The sequence below is a fragment of the Podarcis muralis genome, chromosome 3 (genome assembly GCF_964188315.1).
Source record: "Podarcis muralis chromosome 3, rPodMur119.hap1.1, whole genome shotgun sequence".
Taxonomy (NCBI): Eukaryota; Metazoa; Chordata; class Lepidosauria; order Squamata; family Lacertidae; genus Podarcis; species Podarcis muralis.
Genome location: NC_135657.1, coordinates 25669409 through 25691745, shown reverse-complemented (window position 1 = coordinate 25691745; position 22337 = coordinate 25669409). Strand labels below are relative to the sequence as shown.

Sequence of the window (22337 nt, the reverse complement as noted above, 5' to 3'; positions counted from 1 at the left end):
AAATGAGAATTAATTTAAAACAGCATATGCTCAGATAAACATTTCTGGCAACATTAACAAGTTGTGTTATGATATAAATTGTTACAGATATGAAATGATGTATAATAGTGTATATGTTTGGGTTGTTGACCATTAGTAAAAAGGATTTTGAATCCAAAAAATTTAATTTATTGGAATTTATACGAAGTAAGGGAGAAAAGGGAAAGTTAACATATATTCCCTATGCATACCAAACTGTAAACTATTATTCGTATAATCAACAAAATCACAAAATGCATAAACATTGTTGTGTTTCTTCCGGCCTCTTGCTACTTATAATTTTTGTGTCAGTTTTTCCAATAATGCTGTTTACCAAATTACATTATACCATTGATCCATAGTCAATAATTGTAATGATTTCCATGTCCTGGCGATGGTTGCTCCTATAGTGGTTAATAGATGTGTTATGAATTCTTTATTTCTAATTTGTAACATATCAAGACTATACAAATTAAGTAGAACTAGTCCTGAAGTCATGGAAACTGTGTTTACCTTGTAATTAAAATACTTATGTAAATACATTTGTAAATACAACCCTTCCGTTTTTGGACATTCCCAACACATGCGCTGATATGTCCCTATAATAGGACATCCTCTCCAATGAATTGGAGATCTGTTTGGTTTTAGATTAGTACCAGTCATGTACAATTTTAAGGTTTCTTTCTCTTGTTGCCAATACAGATTTATATGGCACTTTTACCCCCCACACTGTTCCATGTTTCTTCAGTTTTTAACTTCCAATTCAATAGCCAGCACCTTCTCAAATTTTGCTGAGGGCAAAACTGAATCTCTATAATAGATTTATAGAAAAAATGTATTAATCCTTTTGCCATTATATTTTCTTCAACGATTATTTTCTCATATGTCATTGTCTTGTGGCTTCATTTTTAACCTGGAAGTTTGTTAAAAAGGACCTTAATTGGTAAGTTAATAGCTATGGTATTTCTATAGTTCCCAAGTGAATTTGCATCTCTTTGATGGTAAGTGGTCATCCATCTTTCTAAAAATCTTTCAATTAATGCAGGTCCCCCCCCCCCTTTCTGCACATTATATTAATAAAGGAACAAGAAGTAGACACTGGAATCAAGGTCAGGGCAAAAATGTCCCAGTGGAAAACTTATAACAAGAGATTGGTGGAACATAAGTAGGGATGGAAAGCGGGATAAAGGACAAACCCAGGGGAGGAGGCTAGTAATGAAAAGGGTGTTGAAGCTCCTGTAGCAACAGTCCCATCCAGTATACTCTGAAGTATCCTCTGGAAGATGGGAAGTGGTGGATAAACATAGAGTGACTATAGCATCAAAAATTGACACTTGAAATAAGCATGTGTCAAGAAATTTGTAATAATGAACAGCTAACTGGAGTAAGAGACGCAGGTGGAACTGTGGGTTAAACCACAGAGCCTAGGACTTGCCGATCAGAAGGTTGGCGGTTCGAATCCCCGCGACGGGGTGAGCTCCCATTGCTCAGTCCCTGCTCCTGCCAACCTAGCAGTTCAAAAGCACCTCAAAGTGCAAGTAAATAAATAGGTACCGCTCCGGCGGGAAGGTAAACGGCGCTTCCATGCGCTGCTCTGGTTCACCAGAAGTGGCATAGTCATGCTGGTCACATGACCCGGAAGCTGTATGCCAGCTCCCTCAGCCAATAAAGCGAGATGAGCGCCGCAACCCCAGAGTCGGTCATGACTGGACCTAATGGTCAGGGGTCCCTTTACCTTTTTAACGCAGGGAACAGAAGATATTAAAGATGCATTTTGCTACTTCCATGTGTCTGTAAAGCCCCAGTGACCACTTCTGTCCAGTGATCATACTTCTGCTTCTCCTGGTTTTGAAACCTGAAACAAATGCTGCCTGCATGCTCTCTAAACATTAGTTAGAAAGGAGACTTTTTGAGATGCTTCTCTTCATAGACTGTGGGGCTGATATTTAGCATATTGTCTACAGGGAAAAAGACAAATAGTGATCAAGAAAAGTGGTAGGTTATGTTGGCATGGATTACTGGTTTGAATCCAGCACTTCAAATCAACAGGACTTCAAATCACTGTTTTTTCAACAGTGGGCACAGATCCAGAAAATCAGATTATTCTCTTGACTTAGGCATGGTATTTACACACATTCAGTCTCCTTATCTGCTCAAGATTTGATAAAGAATTCTCATGCTGCCAGTTTCACATTTTCTTCTTATACTGCAACACCATGAGCAAAAACCTAGTTTCTGTACCAAAACCTTAATAAATCTATGGCTGAAGTGGGCAACTTTCAAATTTCACAGAGGTTTCAAGTGTATAAAGTTTAGCTGCATGTTATATTAAATAAATAAATGTAAATGATATTCACATGTATAATAAGGGTTGAGCACTTTCAAGGTGAATTTGACAGATGGTGCTAAAAAGAAGCTGATTAATTTACAGCTGAGAAACAAAGGACAATATGATGAACTATTGTTTTAATGGAATACATTCACGGCTGCTGTGAAGGCACAACGTGCCTCTGCTTTACAATTTACAATAATAAATTCCCAGACCTCTCACGGAAATTGTTGTGAAAAGCATCTTTGAAGATATGGAATGAAAGGTCAAATGTAGAACTACAATTTCAGGAAAATATCTGTTCAGAAAGAGAATCTTACATGTTATTTGTCTGGGGGGGCATTAGGAATGCAAGTATCGGTATCGCCTGCCCTAGAAATTTATTGTTGGCTTACTGCTGGATATGCTCCTACCATTGTAGGAGTCTCACTTGGCCATTACTGGCTTTATCTCTGGAACATCCAAGGAAAGCACTGGTAGGGACAGGAGCACAGTTCAGACATCATGCTAGATTAAATGCAAGACCATGGACTGACAAGAGTGAGCAACTCAGAGATTCACATGCCACTTATACGTCTGTCCACCTTTAATGACAACTATGATTGTATTTATTGCATACCTAATCTACATCTTTGCATTTTCCTTATTCTTCCTCTCTCCCCCCCTTTTCTCATTCTCCTTATTCTAAGTACTTGTCAGGTTAGGAAAAGAGGTCAAAGACATTTGGCAGCCACAATCTTTTCTGAGCTATCACTCAGCCAGAAATACATATAATGTCATGGCAACTTGTCCTACCTGGTGCTGCTACTGAATGGCAGATCAGTGCATAAGACCAGTCTCATGAAGCAATTGACATGGTGTGTATTACTGAAGCCTTGGTGGGTGAACTGAGCAGGCCTGACCTGACTCAGTGGTGTCCTCTCCCCTGGCATCAGCATAGGCTGGAAGGTCAATGTTGGTGGTGGGGGAGTCACCATCATCCACAGAAATACTGTATTTGCTTAGGAATTTGAGTTGAGGCTTTGCACCTTGTGATAGGCCAGTGAGAGAGAACAAGAGTCCTATTGGTCCAGGGTGGAAAATATCCAACCCATGGGCTAGGCCAGGCCCCAAATTTGGCCTTCAAGGATGTTTCCCCCAAATAACACACTCCTACACTACATCTGATGTCATATAGTTGTTTAATTGTTGTTCATCTTGTTTATAATATTTTAGAAACTGTTCTGTGATTATTTTGTAATGAAGAGAGGTCTAGGAGTGTTATTAATAAATATATATCTGAACTGGAGTAGTCATAAATGCTACTAACCATAATTTGCTCTCAAGCCAGATTTTAACATGGAGATCCTTGTTTTGATCTCTCTTAATTTTGAAAAAGTGCACAGTTAAACTGTGGCTTAGCAGTTTTTATGGTGATGCAAGTTCAAGTGTCATGGTAAACCATGGCTAAGTGGAGGGGAAACATCCAAGGGGCTAGAATAACAAAGAGAACCCATGAGGCTGTCGGACATTCCAAATATCAGACCATGGTAGCTGCCCACCATAATGTTTACAGGCCACTGTAAAAAGTTGTGAAAAGTGACTTCTAATTTCCTTTACAAAAATAATTAGGTATTTCCAAGAGATATTCCTCGTGCATTATTCAATGAATTATGGATGAGTTGTGTCTTTCATGTATGTATGGACAAAAAGCGCTGAGGAGCAGCAGCAGTTTTATTCCCACTTAATGAAAGGATCTTACAAATGAAATTACGTGGAAGTAGAATAAAGCTGATCCGCACAGCTAACCCTGGTGTGCCCAGTGTAAACAGATGAGTTGTGAGAAGAAAGATGCATGGAACAATGCTGTGTATCATAAACTGTTTTGTGGATGCAACTCCACATACTGATGGCAATAGTTATTTACAATTAAGTGTAGCCAGTGGTGAAATTCCAACCCAAGGTGGTAGGTCTTGGACCCCACAGATGATTCTAGCAATCAACCGTAATCAAGACTAGTACAATGTGCCACAAGCACAAAACAATAACTAGAAGTGTTCTGCAGTTTACTACTTTGTTTTAAAGCACAATTACTAGATGGAAGAACTGCACTTTTTAAAATCTCAAGTTATCTAGCCACTGTTACACCAATTACAAAAAGGGATTAGTTCTGTTTTTTTAATTTGTGAAGGAGCTGCTTTGCTCTAAAAATGTAATAGGTCTTTTACATATTTTGCAGGTCTTCACTGAATACATATTAATAATCTAACATTGCACTGCATTATAGATCTTTAACTGTGTATGCTGTGAACACACACACACACACCAAGGAGCTGGGACCAGTCCTGCTATAATCTGAATACCTGTCCAGAGGGCTAGCTGTGTCGGTCTGTTGCAACACACACAATAGCTTAAGGCACCTTAAAGACTAACAGATTTACTGTAGGAAAAGCTTTAAGTCTACTGAAGCAAAAACAACAGCTGGGGCACTTTAAAGACTAAAAGATTTATTATAGAACAAGCTTTAAACCTTCAAGGTGTCACAAGGGTGTTTAAGTTTATTTACCCTAGCAAGAGTATCTAATTCAAAGACAAGGGTTGAACACATGGGAAACTAATTTGGTTCTCAGTCATTTCTAGAATTAATGAAATTCTAATCATAGTATATGCACTATGATATTGCATGTACTCAAATGTTCCCAAAACGTTTTCTAAAAAAGTATTAACATGAAACAAAAAGTTTTTGTCCACAACTGTACATTTCAAATTGGTATTACATTGATGTATTCTCATGAGAAAAGGAAACATGCATGGCTATTGTATCTGAGAAGGCTAACCATTAAAAAAAGGATCCCTGGATGGTTAAGTCCAGTCAAAGGCAACTATGGGGTGCAGCACTCATCTCGCTTTCAGGCTGAGGGAGCCGGCATTTGTCCACAAGCTATTTAAGCTCTACCTCCAATGTTGGAGGCAGCAATGCTTCTGAATGACAGTTGCTGGAAACCATGGAAGGGGAAAGTGCTTGTGCTCATTTTCTGCATATTTCCCACAGGAATCTATCGGGTCGGCCAGTGGGCTGATCCAGCAGGCTAATCTTATGTTCTTATGAGATATCCTGGAAAACCTTCTACCAAAATTAATTTCATTTATTTTTACAAGATTTTTGAAATCTGGATTACTGTTTAGGAACAAGACATCTTTCTTTGATCATCTTAATTATGTTTTTACTTGGTAAACAAAGCTTTTTCCAGGATTCCTGGTCAGCATCATCCATACTCCTGGTGAGCAACACTGTAGTTTGACCACTTTTCCACCACTGTATTTTATGGCTGTCATCAGATGTTATACTTGAACATTTGTTTTCCAGGAACACAGTCAAATATGAATTTGTAGATGACAATGCCGGAGTTACTAAAGATAGAGCAACTGATGATGTGGATTCTAAATCCATGAAAGTTTATGCCATGGTGAATTTGTTACTGTTCAAGATGCCAAAGCACTTTCTTTTTTTGCTGCAACAGACTAACTGTGCTACCCCATCTGGAAACTGAAGACAAAGATTAAACTTGTAAATTTATATAAACAATTGGTGCAAACCACAGCCAATAAAATCAACAACAGATTTACCATTAACTTCAATAACCACAAGCAAGATTTCAACAATACATTTACAAGCATTAACAGAAAAAGTTGTGAAGTGTCAGATCCTAATTGACATGTTTAATATAAAATGTTGTTGGACTCTAAAGTCATCCCTAAAAGGAAATAAAAGCTGACCATTGCTCAATAATATTAAATTTAAGATAGTTAACCAATATGTGCACTTTTGTGTGCCACTTCTATTCCTTCAACTATGCTGAGGCTAAGGTTGTGGTGTACGTACTTCTTTTTACTCTGCATTCAGTGCTCTCTGACTGCTGGTTTGTGAAGTTGTGTACACACAACCTTAGCCCATTCCTCATCTGTCCTGCCATTTCTTGGGAAATTATGCATTTTGTTGCATTTGCCCCCAAACCAGCTTTGATCCAATATGAAAATGCAAGACACAAGAAGACATCCAGGCTCCCTCTCCAGCCATTGGTGTGGAGAGAAAGCAGGTGACTTGGAAACACGTCCAACTATACTGATGGACACTGTGGAAATGCAATCTGAAATGCAGTTGGGAGGGGGTTTAAGCTGTTAATGTGTGCACAACCTAAGTAACTTTACAGGTGTGACCAACATGCTACAAAGTCCACAGAAAATCTCATATTAAGTAGAAAAAGGGACAAACATTTTTGCAAATCATTAGAAGCCAATACTGGGGAGCTCATATGCAACCACCCTAGCACTCTAATTCTTGATATTATTTCTTCCCTACCCTATGCTGTTTTCTTGATTTCTTCACCTTTTGCTCTTTCTCTAATCTTCCTTCTGAACCTTCTCCATCATCTTAGTTTCCCCCCTTCCCATCCTCCTTTCCTTCTTCTGCTTCCAACATTATTGCAGTTCCTTTTTCTACTCCTTTGTCACTTTCAACCCAACTAATTCTCTTCACTTCTTTCCCTCCCTTCCTCACCCATTCTTTCTTGCAGTTTTGCTCCTCCTCATGATGAATAAGGAACAAGTGCACATTCAAAAATCAAGCAAACATTTTTTACGCCAGCATTTGTTCCTCTGCACTGTCTGTTTTGTACTACAAGTGCAGAGTCAATGTGATGTCAGGAGAAGGAGCTGCAAACTAAATTGCTGTTGTTGGAGGGAGAGAAATGACTTTAAAGCTACAATTTCTTCTGAGACACAATTCTATGTATAGGAAGAGACTTCTAAAGAGTATGAAATTGCTGGGAGAAAATTGAGGTATAAAAGTAGCTGGATCAAAAGCAATCTATTGACCAAGCTGTGAACTTTTCCTGCTTCAGCTGCAACTGGAAACATAGGAAGAGGTTTAGCAACTTTCTCTTGGCCTCTTACGGCTTAGGGAGACATGAACAGCCCCAGTCTGGCTCACACACGCCTTTACCTCTCCCACTCATGTGTGGCCAGGAGCAGTAGAAGTTTCTGCTTCTGTGCTTGCTGAATAGAAGCTTTTTGTACAGACTGCATAAACAAACTGTAGTAATGTAAAATATGGTTAGCTTCAAACAAGAGAACTCAATCTGTAGTTTTTGAAGCTGTCTTATCTGAAAGTAACCACAATTTAAAATTAACCACAGTTCTAGGTCTAGCTAACACAGGAAGCTGTGGTAAAGCAAAAGCTCCCAAACTCCTCCTCCTGGCTGTGGTGCCCATATCTCACTTAACCATAGTTTAGTGTGACATCCAAATGCAGCCATTGCTCTCTCCAGCTATAACCTTTGAGCTTTAATCCTTCATTCTGCAGTAAAAGAGGGACAAACAATGAACCCATTCCTACGTCCTTGTCACCTAGGAGTCTATGGTTGTCATGCAACTAAATGTAACCAATTTTAATCTGTTACAATTTAACAGCAAGTTAACAGGTAGTGTCAGCAAAAATTTTGTTCTGCTATAGAAAAATTAATACAGAACACAGACTATATTTAGCAAAAAAATATTGGGTGTCATTTTTAAATGTGTCCAAGAAGAGTATACTTCAGGTGTTTTACTTACCATTTTCACTATATCAGAATATGCTGATTCAACTAACACACCACGATGTGTTGAAACATATTCCACCAATTCATTCAGTGTTGCTCTTTTAATTTCTTTGCTTCTCAAGTCAGAGACAGAGTCCATGAAATCAAACAATACACAACACTGCTGTAGCTTCTGACAGAAGAGGTCTTGCTGTTCATTTGAGGTGGCATCTATAAAGGAAAAAAGGCTGCAAAATTAGAATTTAAATTCTGTAAAATTATAGAAATCAATATAACTTCCATCTCAACAGCAACAAACTAACACCAAGCAGGAAATATCAAATCCAATGTTCTATTAGCAGACATATAATTGTTACCTTATGTATGGAGGAGTCCCTTCTTTCTCCCATCGGTAATGCAGAATATACGTGCTCAGCTGCACTAGCTGAGCTGTAACCTATTACCGGTAATATGTTTAAATTTTTCTAATTCTGATATGGTCCTCTTTCCATGATCCTCAGGGAAACTGTATCCCCAGGCTCTAGGAAAGGCTCTTAGGTTTGCTACAAAGTCAGCCAGTGCAAATTTGTCGTGCATTTAGTGAGCAAGGGTTCTTTCTTGAGCAGGAATGCAGAACCAGCATTCTACTGGCTAGAGAAGTGGTTCTCAAACTATTTTCTCTGGGCCCCACTTGCAGAATAACAATTTTCTCATGCCACACTCATTTTTTTATTGATAAGAAATACATTGGAAAACAAAATGAAAGAACTCCTAGCAATGCTTGATTTATAACACAGAACACAACTATGATCATGGGACATTCAGAAAGTATAAAACAATGCAGCTACATATTCTGCAAACATAAATATTAGTGTGATACTATACTATGTTATGTTGTGCTGAAATGTTTAAATATTTCTTTGATTGTCCTTGAATCTTCTGGCCACATTTGTCATCCTCTCCTGTCACATCAGTGTGGTTCACCACACCCTTTGAGAACCACTGGGCTAGAGTACTGAAATTAGGCTGGAGAAACCCAGTCAAAATTCCCACCTACCCATAAAATTAACTGGACAATTTGGGACAGTCGTACCCTCTCAGTTTAACCTACAAACAAGATTAAACTGAATCTGAGTATCAGATGCAAAGTATCAAAAATGTCATATTGCATGACATGCTGCTATGCGTTCAACTAATTTTACTAGTAACATGCCATTAAAACTTCAAACTGTCCTAAGCAGAGAAAGTACCCTTTCAGTTTACCAATTTACATTTTTACAGTTCTTACACAAACAAAAAATCAACACAGGATCAAATACAGTATAATACTGTTGCTAAAAAAAATCACAGAGACAATCATTTTGCAGTTATCTTCCAAAACACTCATAACATGTTTACATATCTGTATCACCACACTTTAAGGAAATTATGAGAGGGGAACTTGTACAAATGTGTCATGAGCTCATCACAAGTTGTAGCACAGTGAGCAATAACTGCCAACAGTCTTTATTGTTAAAATTTGGACCACCATAAAGAACCAGCGTTCAAAACTCCCATTGTTCTCAGCGCATTTTGCAATGGGGAATTTCATTAGTGTGAGCAGTTTCTGAGCTCTGGGAGCAGTACTGTCCCTAAGATTTTAGAATAAAACTGCAGAGTGGAAGGAAAGGAGGACCTTTTTCTGCCTCCCCACTTCCAGCTACTCTCTGAAGACTGGAGAAGAGACCCTCTTAAGAATATTAGAAAGGTGGGTGGGGAGAGGACTAGACCATGTGAAAAATTAACATAACGTTTTAGCTGCAGTTCATTCATTTTCAGCTTTGTACTCTGGTTATAAAATAAGTGCACCTAGGCATTCCGTTGTTGTGCTCATAACCTAGGTTTAATGTGTCATTTAGCTCCCAGCTTTCATATCTCAGTTTCTAGCACTGGTTAAAACACCTATCACCATGCTGAGGAGAACCAAGTCAAGTAAAGCACTCCATGGGGTAAAAAATTTCTATGAGGAGGGTCCCAATTCCCATCTCTGGCTATAGTCTCTACTCCTCCCTCCCAAGCAACATAATATAAATTTTCAGTGAGTTCACCAATACAGTTGTAGCTTGGTTTTCGAACAGCTTAGTTCTCGAATGTTTTGACTCCTAAACGCCGCAAACTCGGAAGTGACTGTTCCGGTTTGCAAACTATTTTTGGAAGCCAAATGTCTGACAGGGCTTCTGCAGCTTCCAGTTGGCTGCAGGAGCTTTGTAAGTCAAACGGACTTCCAGAACAGATTCCGTTTTACTTCCAAGGTACGACTATACTAACAAGCAGCTTTTCAAGGAGCACAACGTACAAATACCTCTATATTCTAAATACCGGTAAATTGGTATACAGTTCATTTCAAGCCTTTTCAGTGGCACAGAGAGGGTGGGTGCCAATCAGTGCATTTGTGTGGTCCCTCCTTGGCTTCTATTCATCAAGCTTCCATTCTTTTTATAATACATACTAGAAAAGTAGTAGAACCTGAGTAGGCATATATGAAAACTTATGACATGTAATAAAAGTCAGCAGTGGCTGCCTGGAGCCCTGTCTAAATTCATATTTCCAATGTTTTTCTACCAGTACAGATCTGCAAGGTTAGATGTTTCCCTCAAGGAAGAGGATGCAGAGGGCAAAGCAATATCAAATCCCGAGTTTCATGTAGTCATTTTGCTTTATTTAATGAACTGATTTATAGTCCACCCTTTATCTGTGGGTCCTAGGGTGGAACCAGAAACACTAAAATGAAAATAAACATTACAATAAAATTAAAAAACATAAAACCAAATGCAATGCAAATATTCAAGTACAGATTTAACATTTGTCAAACTGAGCATTGAGACAGCAAGATGATTCCCATGACATAGTAAGTCAAACATTGGCTTAGTGAGACTGTGCAAAAATGTCAGGTCCCAGAGAGGAGCTGGCAGCTACTTCTCTTCAGTCCTATGAACTAAGCTAAGGTTTGGCTCAAGCCCAGTCTTCCAATGAGGCAAGGTGAGGTGGTCACCTCAGGCAGCACGTCTGGGCCTAAGGAGTAAAAAAGGACCACAAAGAAAAAAGCGGGTGCCAACTCGTCTCCAGAAACCCGCACATTCATTAAGTCTCATTAAATCATGGTTTGCTTTAACGCTTTGTGTGAACTAGGTCAATAAGAGAAATGACTCAGTCATTAAAATAGTAACCAAACCAATTCTGATTGCCTACTGTGCTTATTTCTTCTTCTAGCTTACATAGCAGCAATCTGCTTTCACTGTTGTTTTTTTAATAAGGGTTCTAAAGGAGATGCAGTAATTTTTCTTTAAAATTTAAAGTCCATCATGTGCCATATCATATTAAAGCCCACGAACGTCTGAAGACAATGGTATTTTTAGTTTTGAAATATCCCAATTCTGCGCTGAGTTTTTAAGGTTATTGTGTAGTCTGGCAAGGCCAACATTGACACTTTTTAAAATTTCAAACCCTCAAAAATGGGATGAGATAAAAAATGTAAAACAGAGATCTGGGACCTTCTCTTACACTACTTTTAGGACATTGAAAATGGAAGCAATATAAAATGGTAAAGTAAAATCCCTAGATCACTTGACATGGCATGGCCCTCATACAGCAGCCGGGGCACCATTTTGTTCTCAACACATCCAAAGTGATCAAAAGCTTAACTTTAACAATATATGCAAGTACATGCCCCACCAACATTATGCTGCAAGTAAAAACTCAACAACTACTTTTGCACACTCCTATGAAAACACTGCCACAGTCTCTCAAAACGGGGGGGGGGGGGGGACGACAGGTTTCAAAGATGGAAAGTACATTTCCAAATATGGCTCCCAAGTTGTTAACAGTGGTCAGCAAGGAGTCACTACTGGCTCAGAGAAAAACGTTTAACAACAACAAACAAACAAACAACGTTGGGTGGCTTCCAACATATGTAAAAACATAATAATACATTAAACATAAAACTACTTCCCTATATAGTGCTGCCTTCAGATGTCTTCTAAAGGTGATATACGGAATTTACTCATCTCCCTGACATCTGATGTTAGGGCATTCCACAGGGTAGATGCCACTACCAAGAAGGCACATAAAAACAACCCCTATTTATCAGCGTCCAGAACTCAAACCACAATGCCTTTTTCTTCCACCACCCCCCCCAGCAAACCTTCATTCTATTTTATTCTCAAGCCAATTTCTCTAAAATCCAGGCAAGTTCATATATTTCTCCCAACCTATCCTAAAACCCTCTCCAGCAACACATAAAAAGATAGAGAATTTGTGAAGCAGTTAATTTTCCTTGACATACTGCAGATATTGCCTGCAGGAGTACAATGTGAGGAACTCATTTTCTTCCACTAGCACAACACAAGAAAAACATATAAAACACTCAGAGGAGAGCTATTAGCATACTTCCATATCCTATGTAAAGTATCCTCCAAGGATAGCCAGAAAAAATGGAGAAGCACTGAGGTACAAGCAGATTCACAGGCTTTATCCAACTTCAACTTCATGCAAGAATAGGAAGCTATTACGTCTTTCTACCAAAGCACTATGATAAACATTGTGATAGCATACATAAGAGGATGTATGCTTTTACTGATGAAAATTGTGAAGGGAACTACCACTAGTATGGTGCACTGTTACTTTAAAAGAAAAGCAGGAAATGCTTACAAACACAGGTGAAAACACTGTGTTTAACTAACCAAGTTATATATGCCTGGTAATGTTGCACTAGGAGTGTATACTTAGCTTTGCTACTTTAGAATTCATACTAATAAATGTGAGTTCTTAGGACAGACTTAAATGTAGGAATCTCTGAATAACTCTAGTCTGCACAGATTTTTTTTTAAAAATCACTGGCTAAAAACAAAGCCTTTTTTTCTTTTCTGTGCTCAAATATGCATGATTTCTCCCTGCTAAGATATTAATGTGTGTCTCTTATAACTGAACTCTTCTGCAGATTCAATATGTATCTTTTGAGCATTCAATTTCTTGAGATAGTAACTGCACAGAACATGTTTCTTAAGCCACTGTAATGGAGTTGATTTGCCTCTAAACAACTTTTAATTAAATAACACATTAAGTTATCCCTACCAATCTTGTGCTGCCCTGAGTTTACCTAAATGTCTATTTAAAAATCTGCTTTGATTGATCTGTATCTTGTCTGCTCCTGCCATCCCTGCAATAGTCTGGTTGTTTAGGTATGCAGTGAGACAGATCTAAAGACACCCAAATCTTCCATAAGAACATTTAAAAATGTAAATTCAGACAAAAAAGCTAAGTGTACACTCCTAGAGCAGGGCTACCAGGAATACACAACTTGGCTCGTTAAACACGTTCAGCTGCACTGGCTATCATTTCCAACATTTCTGTTAAAGGAACAATATACATCTCTGTGTACTGCACTTAGCTCTCATCTGTGACTCCTCAAAGCTGCCAAAAGTGACAGCAGCCATACCCCTCACCTGTGGCTCCTTGAAGCTGTCAACAATGGCAGTGGACACACCCTGTGGAAACTGCTTTGACTGGCTGGCCAAACCAGGTGAGGTAGCTGATAGGTCTCAAAACCTCAGTGACTTAGGGACTTCCCCTGCATGCAAAGACAGGATCCAGCAGATTGAGCAAATGAGACCAAGAATGGGTCCAACAATCCAGAAAGCGGTTTCTGCACTTGCTGTAGAGGGAAGTGAGGGGCAGATGGGGCTTGTCAACCTGGGAAGGTAGCCCATCTAGGAGAAGGGAAACGCTGATCCTAAACCCCAGCTGCCTCACAGGATATCGTTGGGAGAACAAAAGGCTAAGGGGTAAACCATACACAAATCCAGAGTAAACTCCTGAAGACACCTGGTGACCAAGCTGGTGCCAAACATATTGCTCTGCTTTCCTCTGGACCACATCAGAGGCCAAACCCCTCATTGAAATGCTCTAGAAAATCAGAACACCTGGATCTGGTATGCCTATGTCATTAATTCATTTAGGGTGCAACCTTGTGGCCCCTGTGAAAATGTTCTAGGGGGTCATAGGATTGTAGCTCTCCATCTCTGCCTACAGAGTGGGAAGCCTAATCATGGGTGCCTCTTTTTTGTAGCCATGGAAACCAGCGGGAAGGAAGGGGAAAAGCTACTGATGGAAAGCAGAGCAGGTGGAACCAAAATGCCACACCCCTTTTATCCTGCTGATTCAAGGCCAGGAAGGCTTTTGATTTGGTTCTTTGTCTGCCTTTGATTTCCCCCCCTCTACTAACCAGGCAGGGATTGGTGTATTGCGCTCATTAGTATCAGACACCCCTTAGGTAATTGAAGGTTTATAAAAATTATACTAACTCTTGGAAATGTGGTAGGAATTCTTTTTTACACAGTTGGCAGCATTTGGGGCAAGAAATATTTTATAATGAAGGAGGTTATACCACAAGTCATACTTTTAAATACAGTACCTATATTTATTTATTTTCTTATTTGGACTGTGCAGTATCAAGGACTGCAGGCTAACCTTAGCATGTAATTGACCTGTGATGCTAACTGGAATTCAATTATAGCAGAAACACAGGCATTTGAATGGTCTGCAAGTGGGAAGAACAATGAAATTGGAATAACCTTCTCAGTATATACATTTTCCAACTCAGATGAATTACACAAGGATGAATTTCCTCCAGAAATAATTATTCTGCATGGAATATAAAATGCCATGTTCTCAATCTGATTACCCAGCACAACAGAAGTGCAGAAACTATACAGGAAAGTTGAACATTCTCACTGATGTGGGAATTTTACCAAGTTATGCCATTTCATACCATTATGGATTCATTGCCAATGAATTTGGCTGACCACCATTTTATGCCTTTCCCCTCTCTGAAAGTTTACTTCTCTCAGTGCTCCAGCTTATTTTCAGTAGTCACAAATAGACCATAAATACATATAGTGTGTGTGAAATGTAAGGTAAATGACTATTCACAAGCCTACTTCAAAAAAGTGTATTAGGATATTATTAAGATTTTCCCTGGCTGTCCCTATCATTCTTCAGAAAAATGCAAGGTATACAGTAAGTAACTAAAAATGGTCAACAAAGATTTGAATATTTTAGTTTCCAAAGTTCTGAAAGTTACAATTGTACAAAAGATAGCACACAAAACCATAGTTTCCTGTTGCCAAGGCAAAATGAATACCCAATGCATCTATGAATAGTTGGGCAAGTTTAAAAGTCCTTATTTGATATGCAGTGGAACCTCAGGTTGCGAACGTGATCCATGCAAGAGGCATGTTCACAACCCACAGTGCCGTGTCTGCGCACGTGTGGGTCACGATTCGGTACTTCTAAGCATGTGCAAGCACAAGTGCCGAAACCCAGACATAACCCATTCCGGTACTTCTGGGTTCGGCACGGTGCGCAACCCGAAAACGCATAACCTGAAGTGTCAATAACCCGAGGTACCACTGTATATCTAAACAATTATCCTATTCAACACACACTGAAATGAGAAGTTCTTGCTTTACAATTTCATACCCACTTCGACATCCTGACAATTTGTCCATTGATGTTGTCAGTAACAAGCTCAAGGTAAATCCTGCTGAGTTTTGCCTACCGAATTTCCTGAATATAGGCTACATTAGGTAAACCAAATCTATGGCCTGTTATCCACATACAGTATGTCAACTTAGCAATTCAACTTATTGTGAATATGCTACTGATATAATTGGTTTCCCTCAGAGCTTCCAGACATGTGCAAGGCCTAAGAGAACATGACAGATGTTAACTTGAAAGCTAGCATAATCTGCAGGGCACTGGAGGATGGGGATTGGGGAAGGTGGTAAAGATGTGAGAACTGCAGCCTGGCATGAATGCCATGTGCTTTCTCATGTGCAATTAAGCTGCTGAGCAATGAAGCTGGAAGAAGCAGAGCTAGCAGCTGGATAGGAAGAAGAAAGAATAGGTAGCAGTAGCAATCATGCATTTTGTTGCTATTCTTGCAGGAGTGTTTGTACCTCAACATAACTTGTCCCAGTCTCTTAGCCTATGCTATGAGGGTTTTAAGGCTTAAGAGCTTTAGTCACCTCTTTACTATTTGAAAGAAAGACGTTATCCATTTTGAGACACTGTTGTACAGTGGTACCTTGCTTTTAGAACAGCTTAGTTTATGAACAACTTGGAAACAAAAGGTTGCAAACCCAGAAGTAGGTGTTCCGGTTTGTGAACTTTGCCTTGGAAGCGGAACCTGTTCTGCTTCCTGTTGAGTGTGTTCTGTTTATGAATTGAGTCCCCTGCTGCTAATCAGAGGCTGCCTGTTGAGTCTGTCGGCTGTTGAGTCCCAAGCACCCATGCAACACAGAGGTGACATTTGGAGCTTTTGTTTTTGCTATTTTTTTGCAATTTTGTTTCTGTGGCTTTTTCGGTTTTTTGACTGTGACTGTGGCTTGTGACTTCATTTTTGTGACTTGTTTTTGTGACTGTGTGGAACCCAGTTCAGCTACTGATTGATTGATTGATTGTATGACTGCAGAAATGGATAAAAGCCCCCCATTCAAACAATGACTATCATCAGTGCACGCAAGAAAAAAAAAGTTTTTTTTATCATCTACAATACTGTCTTATTTATTTTATAGTACAGTACATTGATTATTGCTTTCATTTTATGGATCAATAGTCTCATTAGATAGTAAAATTCATTTTAAATTGCTGTTTTAGGGGTTGTTTTTAAAAGTCTGGAACGGATTAATCTGTTTTGCATCACTTTCTATGGGAGAGCACGCCTTGGTTTTGGAACACTTTGGTTTTGGAACAGACTTCCGGAACGGATTACGTTTGGGAACCAAGGTACCACTGTAATGGCACACTGGAATAATTCTTCTTCTTGCCTGTTGCTCTCATCCATGTCTACAAAAATAAAATTCAAATATTCTAGACCTGAAAAAGTCTAAATCAAGCATTAAACTTCTACGCAAGTTAACTGCTTTAAAAACTGAAATAGGTTTGTTATACATAAACTTTCTGTAGGTTTAGCTGTTGCTGTGGAAACACGGGAGCAACCATAGCAAAAATGGCAGCATAATGTGAGGCACATTGACAAACATGATTCACTGATCTTTAGTATCCATCTCCCTTTACTTCTTTTTTATTTACGAGTTGTGAGTTGGGACCACCTAACCATTGGGTTTTGGCACAAGGCATCAGCAGCACCTTCACAGGCATTGTGCAATGTTCCTGTCTATTTTGCAAAGTAGCTTTTTACAATTTAGAAACAAGAGGGCTGCTGAGTTTTTTATATAAGCCCTTCTCAATTCTACCATACCATCTATGCATATTCATAAGAACTGCCTTCCTGATCAGATTGTTTTGCATCCTGCATCCTAGCAAATATTTTAAGACCAACAATGTGCAAGAAACGCTATCACTCACAACTGATGGTACATAGTTTGCCTTTATCAAAGGTCTAAGGACACCCTGGCTGTGACATTTTGTAACTATCTTGGCTGCAAGATTTATCACCAACAGGCTTGTCTACTCTCCTCAAGCATCTTTCCACACATTGCAAACACTTCAAAATATAGCCATAAATTTATTTCAGCCTACATTACTGGTTCCCAGTACCTGCCAACAGTCTTGATTTCTGCAAGGCAGGCCTTGCTTGGGAAACCCTTTGGTGACTACAGTCCAAAGGGCAACTGCATAAAGCAGAGCACCCTGTTAATGAAATGCCCTCCCTGTAGACATTTGGTTTCCCCCCCTCTCACTCTGTTTTCAGTTAGCAATTGGGAACTTTTTTGTTTCTGCATGCCTTCAGTTCATAGTGGAATTGCCCACACATGTGCAACTTTTTAATGGGCATTATACTGTATTTTTATTGTATAATATATTTCACTGTTTTACTGCTTAATGTTTCATTCTTGAAAGCTGCACTGTGCTCTTTCCAAGAGGAACAGGAACTGTGGGGAATAAAAGTAACAATGATAATATATCAGGCACTGCATGAAATCCAAACTCATGTGAGCAGACTTCTACTTGTACATTAAGGATTCCCCTTCCTCTCTTCCCCCTGCAGACCCACACCATCCTCAAAATCTGCTCAGAGTTCTTCAACCCTCCAGAACAGATTTGAGGAGCACACAGAACAGCAGAGAGGCACAGAAAGTCTCGCTGTCCTACTAGAAGTCAGTTCTAAGGATGCAACACATTATTTTTAAACTCACCATATTCCTAGAAAGATTATCATAAGTTGGGCTACAATTCATACTTTATGTATTTGTTTAATATGACATATTTACTGAAAGAATAACGTGGCACTAATTGGACAGCCATACCAGCCAGTTTCACAAGGCTAAAAAAGGTTCTTATGTAAGTTTTAAATGCATAGTTAGGGTCTTTCAAGAAGAGAAGAATAACCCACTTCTGGAACAATCCTACTATATTTATATAAGCATACTGACAATTCAAACATGACAGCTACTTTGTAGGCTGGATCTAGAAACATCACAGAAGCAGTTCAGTTAAACACGTTCTAAACTTCATACAGGGACATCCCATTGGTGAAAGATAGGACTCTACAGCACCATCAGTGCTACAACACATATAAAGCACTTTATCTTTATAAACGTATCTGAGTCCATAGTCCATATTTTAACTAGCATAGGATGGGCAGGGGTAGGCAAGAGACGCTAGCTAATTTCTAAGTGAGGGAACATTCTAAATAGCTTTTGAACACTAAGTTACTACAAATCCAAAAAAGGAAAGAAAAACTGGTTCCAAGACTTGTGACTATATACACTAACACAGGGATAGCAAGCATAGCCTAGCCAACAGTCAGGGATGCTGTAGACTCCCAGTAGCATCTGGATGACACCATGTTGGCTACTCTTGCAGTAACTTCACATTAGCTGTTTCAAGAAAAATAAAATCTCACCCCACAGTGAACTGCTTCATGAGAGACAGTATTAACCAACAATGAAGGGAGTGGGAAACAGTGCTGTGTATTGCCCTGAGTTTAAACCCATGCACTCATTGGGTTGGGCTTTCAACACATCATTCCATCTGTTTGCCACCTGCAACTAAGAAGAGGGATCCCTGGGCAGTGCACTGCTTCAGAAACAAACAAGATCTCTCCCAACTTGTTCAAGTTTCCCCTCTTCTTTTAATATCCCTCCCCTTGTATCTCCCTCTGCCTTTTTCCCCATTGTGAATTGGCAGGCAAAGATCTGGGTTTTTTTACTTTTATACAACACCCAGCACATAAATAAAATATAAATATATAAACAAGGTGATAGCTATGATAATTATAGTAACAAATATTACAAATTATTTGAAATAATAAACTGACATTCTGCTGAACTCTCTTAAGTCCTCTTGTACTCTGTTGTGCAAGGGAAGAGGTCACATTATTCTAATACCACACATGCAGCATTTCCCCCTGCTGAATATATTAATTGCAACCAATATCATTAGGTATTTTGGTTAGATTCCTTCTATACTGCACAAGACTGAACTTCCAAAGATGATGACATGTAAGCCCAGAGGATAAGATCTCCACTTATAATTAACATCTGGAGAGGGATGGAACAGGAACACTCATAGCATGTATAGAAAATGTCAGAACCAATTATTGCTTTAGCCAGCAGGAAGCCACTATATCATGGAATAGTGTGTGAACTAGGCCTCAAAAATCTGCTGATAAATGGACAACAGATTTGCAAACAAAGACCTTTAAAAATATTATTGCTGCCAGTTAGTAGGTTAGACTGAATTCCCCCCCCCCCCCCGATAGGTTTTTATCTATGAAAGGTAGGTTTAAAATATTATAAATAAATAGACTTCAGACCAGATAAAGTCAATTAACCTTCAGCAATATTTAATATTTCCCTCATATTCAAATAAATAAGTTTATTCAATTTAACACCTGCACAACTAGAATCGGACTCAACTTGAATGCAATAAACATGGAAAAAGAAATTCAATACTATGCTGGCACAAAGATGCTGAAGATTAAAATAGAAAGGTTCTGCATGTGAAGACTGTCAATGGACACTATATTTAGCAATTACTGTTCATGAAAGTGTATTTTTTTTAAATTAGACATTCTAAGGAGGTCACATCTTGAAGAACTTAAGCTATGAATAGTATCTTTGTTTAGAAGACATGGAAACTTTGCAATGCTATGTGAAAGCTGTGTTAATAAAACTGAAAATACCTTAAAAGCCCACATATTAAAAACACAATAGTTGTTGATCCACATTTCTAAAATTTAAGAATGTCTATGTTCCTTCCTTTTCTTAAGAAATCAAGAGGCTAACATTAAAAACAATTAACATAATAACCAATAATTACTGAAACAAAGCAACAGGACACAAATAAAGGGACACAGTCTATCAAAATAAAAGCAACATATAGATTGATAGCTCCACTGCAGCAACTAAATCAGCAAAATACACACTGTGTTCAATTTCAAACCCTTGTCTAAAATGCCAAGCATTTCCCATGTTTCTAAAACACTCAATATTGTGGTTAAAAGGACTTACCATAAAACTGTAAAAGGTATAAAGCAACAATTAAGGTGACCCTGGTCCTTATAAACATTTTGTGGAATAGATCTGCAGATGCTGAATGGAACATATGACAGAAGGCGTAGGATGTTACATAACCAGACTACCTTTGGTTGAAATGCTAAGCATACTTATAGGGAAGCTCAGCTGAAATCAACAAACTTCCAATTTTTTTTATTTCTCATGAAATATATCAAAATTATTTATTTATTTTATATATTTTAAAGTGTTGTAAAGGTGTTTTTACTTTTTATTTTGTTGTACCACCATAAACGGTGGTTGTATCCATGTATTTTTGTTTTGTTTTGTTTTATTTTGGGTTGGGGTGGGCTGGTTGTTGAGTGGGGTGGGGATTGGTTTTGTTCTGGTGTAATTGTTTCTGTTTGTTTGCTTTTATATTTTGTAAATGGAGGCGAATATGAGGCCTGGGATTCCTACTGTGGAGGGGCGAGGGAGGTATGGCGGTGGGGGCAGATGTTATAGGCGAAGGGGATCGAGATACGGATATGCTCGTACCCCTTCCAATCTGCGCCCCATCCCGAGATACGAGGGTAGGGTGAGCAAGGATTACTCACCTCCGTCACTGGTGTTGTGCAATGCCAGGTCTACAGGCAACAAAACCGCCACCCTGCGAGATTTCTTCATCTCTCAGGGGGTCGACCTGGCTTGTGTGACGGAGACCTGGGTGCGCGAAGGGGATACTGTTACCTTACGAGAGATGGCGCCCCCGGGTTTCTCCGTCCTCCACCAGTCGCGGACTGTGGGCCGGGGGGGAGGGGTGGCATTATTAATCCGGGAAGATTGTTCTTTCAGGGCTCTACCATCGCCATCGATCCCCGGCATTGAATGTGTTGGCCTAGTGTGGGGCTCCGAGGTGAGCTTGGCTGTCTGGCTGGTGTACCGGCCACCTAGCGCACCAGCAGCCACCCTGTCAGGCCTGCTGGAGGCGGTGGCCGGCTGGGCCTTGGAGTTCCCTAACCCAGTGTTTCCCAAACGTTTTTGGGCAACGGCACACCTGTTTACCGGAAAAAAATCTCGCGGCACACCACCATTAAAGCCCCGCCCCGTGACGTCAGCGCGCAGCGTCACGCCGGGAGGGACGCACAAAAGTGAAAGTTTTTTCCCTCCCCCTTGCCGGGGTGGGAGGAGGCAGCAGAGCGAGGGACTGAGGGACGGCGGCAGCTGAGGCGGCCACCCCTCGACGCCGTCCCAAAAGCCGCCAAAAAGCCCTAAAAAAAGAGGAGCAGCACAAAAAACACACCACACACGGGGGGCGTGTTCTAATTTGCTTCTAACTCCGGGTTAGAGCGCAGCACGTGGAGGATGGGTGGGGAAAGAGAGAGGAGGCGCACTGATAGAACGCCAGGCACGGGGGCCGCCAGGGAGAGCCAGCGCGCGCCCCACCCCGGACGCTCGCGGCCACCGCCATCCCTCCCTCCCAGGGAAGGCGGGATTAGAGCAAGCGCCCGGGCAGCAAGAAGCGCGCGCGCGCCGGCCCTGCCCTGGATCCCTCAGAACCGCCAGTCTCTGGGAAAGTGGGCGTGGCTTCAGAACTCTCAGGCAGCAGCACCCGCCGCCCGGCAAGGCTTCCCATTGGGAGGCGCGAATGCTTTAGTGGGCGGGGATTGGTGCAAATATAGGCAGGGCGGGCTGAGAGGAGGAGCCGCCGCCGAGGAGCAGCGACACCAGCAGCGTTTCCTCTCCCCCCTCCCCTCCTGTGTCAACAAGCGGGGCGCCTGCGCCGGGGGTTTGCGCGTCAGGCAGGCAGCCAGGCAGGCAGACGGCGAGAGCCCCGCGCTGGGCAGCCGCTGCTCGCCGCCGCCGCCCCGCGTCTCGCCGCCCGACTCGCCCGCCTCCCTCCCACGGCACACCAGCCGATGTCTCACGGCACAGTAG

The 22337-nt window shown here is 40.4% G+C and overlaps 1 protein-coding gene across 1 annotated transcript in view; it reads right to left on the bottom strand.

The window, feature by feature from the left end:
- Positions 1–22337, bottom strand: part of PPP2R5A (protein phosphatase 2 regulatory subunit B'alpha) — a 45872-nt gene that overhangs the window by 12710 nt on the left and 10825 nt on the right. The window contains exon 2 of the mRNA XM_028724695.2: positions 7937–8133. Within this exon, the coding sequence (XP_028580528.1) occupies positions 7937–8133 (197 nt within the window). The remainder of the gene's footprint in view (positions 1–7936; positions 8134–22337) is intronic.